We start from the raw sequence: 11599 nt of genomic DNA, 5'->3' as shown, positions 1-11599 counted from the left end.
TAACTGGGGCGACTTGTTTCCTCTGCATTATAGATCGAAGTTTGACAGCACCCTGTTGCCGGCTTCCGAGTTATGGCAAACATAAGCTAAACTCTATTGCTCTGTCTCCTGTTGGATGCCTTTTCTCCATTTGCTCTACGAATTGAAGGACAGAGATCAGTTTTCCCGGCGGGTGATCTAAGTTCAGCTTGTTTGATTCCCGCCGATCGGCAAAGAGGCTTGTTTGGCCGAGCGGCGGCAGGCGAGGAGGCGGTACGGCACCAGGCGCGGGAAGGGTGCGGCGGCTGTGCGCGGTGCGCCGGCCGGCCTCGGCGGCAGAGCCTCCAAGGGCTATGCCGTATGCGCCGGCGGCACAGCCGGCTGCGCAAAATCGACTACGGTAATATGGCTACGATGGGTAGCAGTAGCTCGGGAAGCTGATTGCCGACGAGTCTTCTAGCTATGTCAGGAACGCGGGCCCTTACACCAAATCGAGCGGCATGGAATGGAAGTACGGCTGCCCGCCGCTTTGTCCCCACGCAGGTGCTACAGGCGGAGGAAGAGGAGCCCAGCAGAAGCACGGCAGGCGAGGCGGCGTGCATGTCCTTGGCGTCGCTCGCTGCCGGCCTCGCCCCTGGTCTCCCGCGCGCTTCCCCAGGCCAAACAGGCAGACCGCGGTGGAGGCGACCCGAGCAGCAGGCCCCACACGCCACACGCCACACGCAGGACGCCGGGCTCCCTCCCCCTCCACGACCGAGCACAACGCGAACACGCATCCATCCATCCATCCGGTTCCTTATTTATTTTCCGGTCCTCCTCTCTCTTTCTCCGCCCTCCCGTCCCGCACCCACCTGGCCTGGCCTGGCCACCTCCCTCCTCCCTTCCAGTCGTCCCGTCCTCCCCGTCGACCGCCACATCCCCCGCCCCTCCCCCGAACGCCTCGCGAGGGCGGCCCCCGCCGCGCCGCCGGGATCCGCGGCCCGGGATCCTACGCCGGAATGCCCGCGCAGAAGCGCCAGCTCCCCTTGCCATCGTCCTCCAAACCCCGCGACCACGTCGAGGCCAACGGGGCGGACGCTCCCTCGGCCGGCGCCGCCGGCGGGGGAGGAGGAGGGCTCCATCCGACGCCGGCCGGAGGCGCCGCCAATCGGGCGACCGACCCGCAGCCGCTGCGCGCAGGCGGTGAGCTTAACCGCATCCGGGCCCCTCGTATCGTATCTGGCTGGCAGGCAGGCGGGCTGCCGCGTTCTGTTCTGCTGCATGCCCCCGTGTGAATATGGCTAAGAAGCGTTCGTGTTCTGTTTCGTATGGGTTTGGCAGATTCGGGCGCGATGAGCGGCGGCGGCGGCGCGTACAGCGACACCGAGTCGTCGGAGAGCGACGGCGACATGGACGAGTGAGTCTTCCTTCCTCCCCCGGGGTCTCTCCGGCCCTGTCCGGCCTTCCGGTCTCGTGGATCCCGTCTGGCTGTCTACGCGATTTATCTTTTGGCGTGCTCGCGCTGCCATGCTTGATGCTCTAGTCCTAGCCCCCTCATCGCATCCTGTTCCCACCCACCCACGCCGGTCAATCTGCGACGTTTCTGCCGGAACTGGTGGTCTCAGATAGTCTGTTAGACTCTCAGAGCGGCGAATATCGTTGCTTCTTCGTTCGGTGATCAGGCCATCGTGCATCGCTACCCTATCTATGCAAGCATATGTTTTCCAACTAACAGTCTTCCTTCCTGTTTCTGCGAGCTATGCATCCGACCTCTTCGATGGTATGCATGCTTCGATCATATTGCACGCCACGCCATGCCCGTGAGCCCGTGACGGAGATTCCTTGGAATAGTATTCGGTCTCAGTCCCACTTGTCTAAGCTACCAGTGCTGCATTGTTATGCCTGGACTGGAGTCACCGGCTAACCACTTGCATCTGAACTGCTCTGTTTGTCTCGTGGTTTTTTTTGTACGTTACAAAGATCCGCAGCTTCGTTGCTCTTATCTTGCGGCTATATGTTGATAATTTGGCATAGCTTGTCAACTTCTAGTTGAAATTGTCCGTTAAGCTGTCCTAGACGATTTTCGTTGATGTCACCTTACTATCTTGTTAGCTGTTCTAACATTATTTTTTTATAGCAGCTTAGGTCTGTGTTCTAAGTTCTAATTTTGTTTCCTGTGTACAGACTCCTCTTTTCCTTATGATTTTCCCTATTAGTTCCATGCACATAGCACTTTGTTACAAATGCATATCATGCTCTTCAACCAGCAGTCCTATTGAAAATACACATGCTATGGAAATTTATATGGAGCAGCGTTGTAGATCAGAATTGGTCTCAAGACCATATCTATTATTCTTTATGTCAGATATCGTACGTTACTAGATTTGTTGCTACTGCTTTATGTTGAACTATTTAAAAAAATATCAGGATCATTTTGGTTGATAGATGCTATAAAAGACTTGATGTTTCACACAGCTGGAACCTTACATGAACTACTTTTTTCTACTCAGGTTTGTGCTCGTGAAATTAGCAGAAATCCGAAAAGAAGTCCAGTGCCCAATCTGTTTAGGTATATATACCTGTTGTCATTTTGATTAGAGGATGGATTCCATTTTTCTCTACATGTGTCACTTTCTGTCACATGAAGATATGACAGATGAAAAGTCTGATTCTTTAATTTGCAGGCATTATCCGGAAGACAAGAACGGTTATGGAATGTTTGCACCGATTCTGCAGGGATTGCATTGATAAATCTATGAGGCTAGGGTATGCTGCCAAACATCATTTGTCTACAAGCTTGTCACGTTATCAATATTGACACTGTGAAATTCACAGTCTAATTTTGTTTTAAAAATCATAAAATAAACCATTCCTCGTTTGACAGTACAAACTTATTTTGCAGAAATAATGAGTGTCCAGCATGCCGTACTCATTGTGCAAGTCGACGTTCTTTGAGGGATGATCCTAATTATGATGCACTTATTGCAACCTTGTATCCAGATATTGATAAGTATGAGGAAGAGGTGCTGTCTATGTTACATCGTCAACATTTTTTTTTTCTTATTTAGCCCCATTTAGCTCTTCTTTTGGTGTTCTCATATACTTGAGGCTTCAGGAACTTGCTTTCGGTGAAGAGGAGAGGACTCGGAATAAGAAGGTAAGTTTATCTGCTGGGTAATAACTAATAGCTACAGCACTGTGTTTCACATCTTCTCATGCAGTATTTATCTTCCTTCTCATTTTTATTTTATCATCGATATCACTTTTTTGATGGAAGATTCAAGCAACCATCGAGGAGATGATTCGAAAGCAGTCGGAGGCCCTCGGTAAGAAGCGTCCTACGGCAAAAGCTACTGCCAGTGCTTTTGCAAGGAAGTACAGGAGAAATGTGCGTACCCGTGGGAGAGGTAGAACGGTTGCTCGTGATATTGCCCCTACTGGCTCTGATGATGAGGATAGAGAAGAAGAAAATGCTAATGTTGAGAGCAAAGAGTCGCCTTCTCCTGATAACCAGTCTCCAGATTTAAGGCAGAGAAGAGGTAGAAAAAGGCCTGCACCAACACCTTCTCCTGCTAGAACCATTGCCAGTAGTGACCACGGATCTGAGGAGAATGACGAAGTAGTATCTCTAAAAGAAGGTTTCACCACCTCTCCATTGCGGGGTGAGATGCTCGCATGGGGAAAAAATGGCACAAGAAGCCAAACTCGGTACAACAATGCTGGTGGAACAAACGGCAGGCTGGGGAAGGGTGGGCGTTTCGCGAAGTTGGTGGACCACCTCCGTGCAACTGATGAAAACAAGGAGGTACAATAGAACCGCATGCGCAATTATATAAATTCCACATTATTTTTCCTGGGCATAAATTTTGGCATTTATAATCAAGAAATTACTGAAAAACTGAAAGCTGTTGCAAAAGGGACACTTCAAAGAGGGACAAAAGTAAAACTTTCCTGAGCATGCCCCATGTGGTCATGCATAAATAGTGATGCTGGCCTTTTCTGCATAGTATGAGCATTCCTCTGCAATTTCCTCTCCTATTTCTCTTGTTCTAGTAGTTCCGCTCATGTAGATCTGCATTAAACTGTTTCACATTATTTTTCTTGTTTTATAAAAAATAAAATATTCTTGCAGTTCAACTTGTATCTTGTTCTTCTTCCTCTTGATGGACAAACAACGCCTAACTTGGAAAAGCCCTATCTAAGTTGTCGACCAAGGGTGTCCATTCGACATCTTCTACAGGTGATTGTTTGCAAGCCTCTCTCAGTTTTAAACTTTTGGGCAGCTTTGGTCCATGTAGTTAAAAATCAAATAACCAAAAGCGTTTCGTGTTTTCAGTTCATTGCTCTTCAGTTGTCTCGGCAAGTTGAAGAACTTGAGATGTATATAAGGGTGGACCTCCACAATAGAAGTGTTGCAGTGAAGGACTCTGGTTCTGCTGAGACAAAACTGTCTCTCTTTGATGGCTTGGAAAGATTGAGGGAAGACAAGCTTCTGTTGGACCTTCACCCTTCATTTGCCTCTGGTAATGGTGATCTGGTAAGAACCAACCTTGAAATGAGTTTAGCTGTCATTTATTTGCTCATTGTTGTGCCATCTTGTAACCTTGCATTTTTTCCCTTCAATTGCTGCTTGACAGGAATTGATATATGCTCTGAAACGCCAAGGCTAGATATCTATTTTGTGGCGGCCTTTTATCATTGTTATCAGTTTGTGGATCACAGCTGGTTTTATGGTGCATATCAGGTCTTCATCGGGATACCGGTGTGTGTATAAAGGATTCCATGTGCAAAATGGCGAAATTGCTTTTTCTCATGAGTTCTTGTTTAGACTGATCGACTGTCTTTGTAACATATATAGATGTTTATGGTGTTAATACTAGTGAATTGAATTGAAAGTGTTAGTTTTAAATTGGTAAAGTAAGATGTCTCCTTTTAGTTCATTTATATACCAGTTGCTGGGATCATGGAAAATTGGGAGCTAAAGTGGTCAAGAAATTATTTGTTGTTTTCATGTTCATGCTTTTTTTTTGCGGGGTTCATGCTCTTATTTCTGGATCATATATCCTCTGTTTGACATTTCGCTTCTACACGCAATTACAATTGTGACCGGTCAAATAAAAAGACCATGCAGCACTAAAAAAAACATGCGCGATGTAAATTTGTGAGAGAGGCTCATCATTTATGATTTTTCACAAGTACTCTCTTTAAAGTTAGTACAAAGTTGAGTCATCTATTTTGGAACAGAGGGAGTAGTATGTGTTATGGAGTAGGTACCTCAACTATTGGCCTCACTGGGCAAGCATTCGGCATTCCTGTTACTTTGTTTTATTGTTGTTGCTGTTAGACGTCTCCTTGTGCTCACTTTGGGTTTATTATACGCAACCTTTCTTTATATTTCTGCAAGAGGCTGTTTTCAGGATTTGAACCAAGGCAACAGCTTTACTACTGCGCCAAGGCTTCCCTTCTCGAAGAAATGTCAGTGTGATAATCTATGTCATAATCTTGGATATCAAACATTCTCGAAGAAATATCAGTGTGATAATCTATGAACACAAATCGAAAGTGTTGAAAAGATCTGGTCATAATGAATCATACCCACTTCCAATCCCAAAGGGTTTTTAAACCTTATGGTAAAGGTCCATACAAGCCTAGAGGCGGGGGAGGAAAACACTAGACGGTCTTCGGCATCATACTTTAGTGCCTAGAAGTGCTCACATCTGCAGCGGCATGAATCACCTCGTCACATTTGTAGTGAACATGTTGAGTGAGTTACCATGCAGATCTTACTAAATACTCCCTCCGTCCCAAAATAAATGTCTAAACTTTGTACTAATTTTAGTACAAATTTGTACTAAGCTCAAGACATTTATTTTGAAACGAAGGGAATAGCATTAGGAAGGCATGAAGAATATTGCTTCGATATCAACCACTCTATTGAACGAATAAAAATAATTAGCCATAGTGGGATGTGCAGTCACATCCATGACTTGTTTATATTGAGACCACACACTTGAAGAGTACATATATAGGGAGGAACTACATATTCCCTTAAAATACTAAAACATAATGTAGTATCCACAAAGGGGAGATCACACTGTATAGAGAGCATCACCAGGATGTGGATAACTCATGAGAATTACATACCACATGTGAGAATCGGGTCGCTTGATGTCCAAAAGGCACCAAAAATTATCCAGCTATGTAATAAAGTATACGTTACACATGTCCAGAATATGCGAAGTCGCTTCAAGAAGCGGGTTGATCCAGAATTCTGCCATGATCATGAATTGCAAGTGGATGAACATTGAAAAGGACTACATACTAAGTGATGTAATAATCTACACATCTATTCACTAATTGATCTATTCAGTAAGTCACTCCTACTATCACACTCGAAGATGTGCTCAAGGGATTTGAACGAGAAGACTTAAAGAATTGTGGTACTCAGAGAGAGAAACTTCATATGACGGTCAGATTGTACAATTTTGTCTTGTTTGAGTTGTACTAAAGTTTATAAATGAAGGTATTTAACGAGGCAATTGGTGCAATACCCTTTATCTATTTATTTTTCATGGAAGAGTTTTGAGAGTTTTACTGGGGCTTAGACATATTATGAGTAACAGTCCAAGGGGGGCGTTAGAAAACTGACCCCATAAGCGGGCTTTCCCTTTATCAAGTCCATATATAAAAAGGGTAGGTTTACAATTGTACACACCTATTCTATCTGTAGATACTGAATAATAGAAACGAGACTGACACTCTACATCTTGTGTCTATTTTGTGTTTTCCTTCTACTTTTCGCACTTACGTTTGTTCCACCGTAGTCTCAACACATTTTTACTCTTTTCTCCTAGAGTAAAGGGCATTTTTAGTTCCTCAACTTATGCAAAGTGTGGCTTTGGATCTCATAGTAAAGCTCACATCTCACTGAGAGAATATCACTGTCTCTCTCTCGGTGTAATTTTCGGCAATAATATTCATGGGATAGCGTACGCATAGAGAATCCAGATGGGTGCACACGAGATAGTATTTACCCAGGTTCAGGCCCTCATGGGGGAGAATAAAACCCTACTCATGTTTGATTGTATGATTATTGATGGTTGTCTCATATGAGATCTAGGGTTTGTGCGTGAGCACTGAGTATTCATCCTGCCAATCGGGAGGGCCCTACCTTCCCTTATATATGTGGATGAGGGGTAGGGTTACATGGTCCCAAGTCGGTTTACATGGACTACTAAATATACATATCTTGTAGGCCAAGTAGATGATGCACCCTAGTATATGTGGTGGGCTCTGAGTTGTGGTCCTGGACCGGCTCGTGGCGGTTGGTCCGAGTCTTCCCTCTATGCTATATCTCGGGGCATTGCATTGTCAGTAGCCCTGGAGCTTCTGACCGGCTCGAGGAGTTGGGTGGAGGTCTTCATTGACTTCTTGATTTTTTTGACATCATTAGTTGCCACTGAGGGTCCGATGAGTAGGGTGGAGGGTCTTCATTGGCACCATTAGTAGCCCTGGAGCCTTCGACCAATCGAGTATAATGAAACGACACTACTTTCACCCTCATGTCGCTAAGTTAATGACGTTGCTTCAGCGACGGGAGTGATATAATCCCCAAGTGCAGGGAACTGTCGTAGCACTTACTAGTGTGGAGGTGAAAATATGATGTGTCGATATCCCAGAGGAGCTAAAGGTAGGAATCTTATTCTCTCGGGCTCTATCTATCACCGATACAAGCTTTGGTACACCAAGCGTTTACTTTACCTAGACTCTTTAATAAAAGATAAGTGCAAGTATAAAAGAGGTAATATGCAAGAGTATAAGGTGCAAGTAAATAAAGGTTAGGTACTGAAATTCAATCATCTTTATGGAGCATGACTTGGCAAAAGCGAGAAATATGAAGCTGGTGTTATGCTTATTTGAACAATTGACAGGGTTGAAGATTAACTTTCATAAAAGCGAGTTGTTCTGCTTTGGTAGAGCCAAGGAGGAACAAGAGGCTTATAGGCAATTGTTTGGATGTGAACTAGGGGCTTTACCTTTTACGTACCTAGGTATACCCATTCACCATCGTAAGCTACAAACAGAGAATGGAAGTGCATCGAGGATCGGTTTGAGAAGCAACTGAGTTGTTGGAAGGGCAAACTCATATCATATGGAGGCCGATTGATTCTTATTAATTCGGTGCTCACGAGTATGCCAATGTTTCTCTTATCTTTCTTTGAAGTCCTAATTGGGGTTAGGAAAAGGCTGGACTTCTATCGATCCTGATTCTTCTGGCAAAGTGATGAACTAAAGAGAAAGTACCGACTCGCCAAATGGGATATCATCTGTCGACCAAAGGACCAAGGGGGGCCTTGGTATTGAGAATCTTGAAGTCAAGAACAAATGTCTTCTCAGTAAGTGGCTGTATAAGTTATTAGTTGAGACTGAGGCAACGTGGGCGCAGATTCTCCGTAGTAAGTATCTGCAGTCCAAGACTTTGTCCCAGGTGACAGTGAGACCACTGACTCGCCGTTTTGGAAGGGGCTTATGAGAGTCAAAGCCGCTTTCTTTAATAGAACAAAGTTTATTGTCGGTAGTGGCAATAACACTCGTTTCTGGGAGGATACTTGGCTTGATGAAATGTCGTTGGCGCTCCAGTATCCGTCCCTGTATCGTATTGTTCAATGACGTGATGCTCTTGTTGCAACGATTATGCATTCCATTCCCCTTAATATTCAGTTTCGGAGGGTACTTGTTGGCGACCGGTGGGAAGCATGGCTTCATTTGGTGAGTAGACTGATGGAGGTTCAGCTAGCTCATCAGCCCGATCGATTGTGTTGGAACTTACTAGGCTTGAAGAATTCACAGTCAAGTCGATGTATATCGATGTCATTAACTCTAGTGTTATTCCTAGTTCCAAACATGTTTGGAAAGTCAAAGTTCCTTTGAAGATTAAAGTGTTTATGTAATTTGTGCATAAACAAGTTATTTTAACAAAGGATAACTTGGTTAAGCGCAACTGGACAGGATCTACTAGGTGTAGTTTCTGTGATCGGGACGAGACTATCAAGCACCTTTTCTTTGATTGCCCGTTGGCGAGAGTTTTGTGGCGCACCGTGCAAATTGCCTTTAACATTACTCCTCCAAATTCGGTCAGTACGTTATTTGGAACGTGGCTTGTTGGGATAGAGTCCGAAACAGCTAGACACATTCGGGTAGGAGTATGTGCGTTGTTGTGGGTAATTTGGAACTGCAGAAATGATTTGGCTTTTAACAGAACAACAACAATACATTTTTGCAGGTTTTATTCCGAGCTACTACGCTGATCCGTATGTGGTCCTTACCCATTCCGACGGAGGCCAGGGAGCGTTTGGTTACTGGATCTGTCCGGTGGGAGACGGTAGCGCGGGATATCTTCAACTGGTTTGGATGACGGTCATGTAATAGGATAGGCGATTAGTTTACCTATCTTTATTATGCCAGCCGGTTGTGGCTTTTGGGCCTTCTGTTTTTGGCATTGAGGCTCTTTTGTGAGCTTGCCATTTTTATTGTTCGCAGACTATAAGACCTTGTTGAACCTCTTTTTATTTATAAATGTGGTCGCATGCATCGTTCTGATGCAGAGGCCGGGGCGTCCCCCCTTTTCGAAAAAAAGGTACTGAAATTCAAAGTTGCAATAAAGAAAGAGAGAGAGAGAGAGAGTGAAAGTAATGGTGATAGGCATTACAGAATTGTCCGTAGGCCATTGGTTATGATAAAACAACCGATAATCATGTTTTGTAGTTTTATCTGTGGAGGAGGCCTATGCTAATGTAGTACCCTTACTTGGACACATATATACTTATGGTTGAAAACTCACTAAGGATTCGCAAATACTAAGAATTTATTAAGGTAAACCCAACCATAACATTAAGTTATATGGGTCCTCTTTATCCCATATGCTTTGACTCTGATACTCATGTACGTTAATGTATGCCCTCCAGACCATCCCATGTATATTCATCGCAACACATTACTAACTCTCAAGTGTGATCCAACATATGCATACACTCATACAATTACACAAGAGACAACACCATATCACACCATACAATTCATATTAATCATAACAGATCACCAGTGACATAGGACAAAACAAAACTACCCAGACATAACGGTATTGCAACAAATCTTTGGATAGAAATTAATCACATAAAAACACAATGAGATAAGTTATGGGATTATGGAGGTTTGTGAATGAATGAATCACCGTATAGATGAAGGATTTGTCGATTGAGATGATGATGAAGTCGATGAAGACGATAAAGGTGATGATGGTTCCTCGGCGGTGTTCCAACACTACCAGAAGAGAGGGGGGGACCCCCCCCCTCTTTCATCTCCTTTCTTGGCCTCCCCTAGATGGGAGAAGGGCTTCCCCTCTAGTCCTTGGTACTCATGGCCCTGGGAGGTCAAGAGTCTCCTCCGTCATTTGATTTAACCCTTTGTGGTAGAGTGCGAGAAAAGGCTTCTTTCTCGGCTTTGAAATCGCCTGAGGTGGTTGTGTAAAAATTTCAAAAAAAATATGACTAGGGTTTTGGTGTATATATAGAGAAATGGGCCCTGAGAGGCAGTGGAGAGGATGTCCATGGACTCCATGCGATGGGCCCATGCAACCTAGGCCGTGGCCGCATGACTAGGGTGTGTGGAGCCCTGGTAGGTCCCCTCCAACTAGGCTGCTAGAGCAAGGTTTCCTCTAGTACATATATCAATGTCGAATTCTAAAAAAACATACATCAACGTTGTATTTTTGTGTACCTAAAAAGATATTTTTCTGTTACATAAAAAATCCAAAAATAATAGCAACCGACATGTGGCAAAACTATGTATAAATGATATGTATATCACATGTACATAACAAAAATTATAATACCAAAAAATATAGATACGTCATGAAAGTATTATAGAGCAGCTCCTCCCGCTTTAGATGTGCAGTAAGGAACATGGATCGAGGTGGCGGCGCAGTTCTAGAGGTTGGCGATGGGAGCAACTCGTCTCTCTCTCTCTTCGCTGGCGACAACAATCTCCAACACCGGCCACGCTAGTTTCACCCCTCCACTACCGACCAATGACCAAGCCTTCCCATCTCCACCTAAACTCCACAGAGCACGACTTGCTCCATTCATGTGTCGTGTCGCTGAGCCCGTGCAACACCTCTCACTGCTAGTTACATGCTTTCGTTGTAACAATGATGGTGGCTCTCACAAGCAAAGGGGCGAACATTGACGAGAGAGAGGAGCGGGATGATTTGCTCACGACACCAATTGGACAAACGGCTGTAACTCACGAAAGGAATAGCGAGCGACTAAATCTACTGGCTCTTAAGCATTGAGGGATGAAGAATAAAAAGAGATAGTCAAAACCAGGTTTACCCGAGGAATACTGCTGTGAGAAAAAAGTCTACTCCGTTTTAGGGGTTGAGAAAGACATAGGTTAAACATAAGTTTTAGGGTTTCCAAAAAGGTCTTCACAATAAGTTGAGGACGAAAAATGCGCTTTCGTCTTTCTACTGTAGCCCTTGCAAAAAAAAAATGTAAAAATATTTCTACTGTAGCTCAGCCTGGGCTTGTGGTTCGCGGATGGCAGGTATGGTTTCCTCCGACGTCTTAGTCATGTGTGTGTG

General features: G+C 44.6%; 1 protein-coding gene across 1 annotated transcript; it reads left to right on the top strand.

The window, feature by feature from the left end:
* Positions 1 to 798: 798 nt before the first annotated feature.
* On the top strand, positions 799 to 4969 carry LOC119277268 (putative E3 ubiquitin-protein ligase RING1a). The gene is made up of 10 exons (XM_037558524.1): positions 799 to 1161; positions 1300 to 1375; positions 2469 to 2527; positions 2643 to 2724; positions 2861 to 2981; positions 3074 to 3115; positions 3236 to 3763; positions 4091 to 4198; positions 4295 to 4495; positions 4596 to 4969. The coding sequence occupies exons 1-10, from the start codon at positions 978 to 980 to the stop codon at positions 4626 to 4628; spliced, it is 1434 nt and encodes a 477-aa protein (XP_037414421.1). The 5' UTR covers positions 799 to 977; the 3' UTR covers positions 4629 to 4969.
* The last annotated feature ends 6630 nt before the right edge of the window (positions 4970 to 11599 follow it).

This window comes from Triticum dicoccoides, chromosome 3B, assembly GCF_002162155.2.
Source record: "Triticum dicoccoides isolate Atlit2015 ecotype Zavitan chromosome 3B, WEW_v2.0, whole genome shotgun sequence".
Taxonomy (NCBI): Eukaryota; Viridiplantae; Streptophyta; class Magnoliopsida; order Poales; family Poaceae; genus Triticum; species Triticum dicoccoides.
The sequence above is the reverse complement of the archived record's forward strand: the minus strand, read 5'-3'. Positions and strand labels throughout refer to the sequence as shown.

Bases quoted from the DNA above. Each gene is read 5' to 3' on its own strand.
- LOC119277268 (XM_037558524.1), top strand. From the start codon at position 978: ATGCCCGCGCAGAAGCGCCAGCTCCCCTTGCCATCGTCCTCCAAACCC. The intron at 2,725-2,860 runs GTATGCTGCCAA...CTTATTTTGCAG, and splicing joins GATAAATCTATGAGGCTAGG to AAATAATGAGTGTCCAGCAT. The intron at 3,764-4,090 runs GTACAATAGAAC...ATATTCTTGCAG, and splicing joins CAACTGATGAAAACAAGGAG to TTCAACTTGTATCTTGTTCT.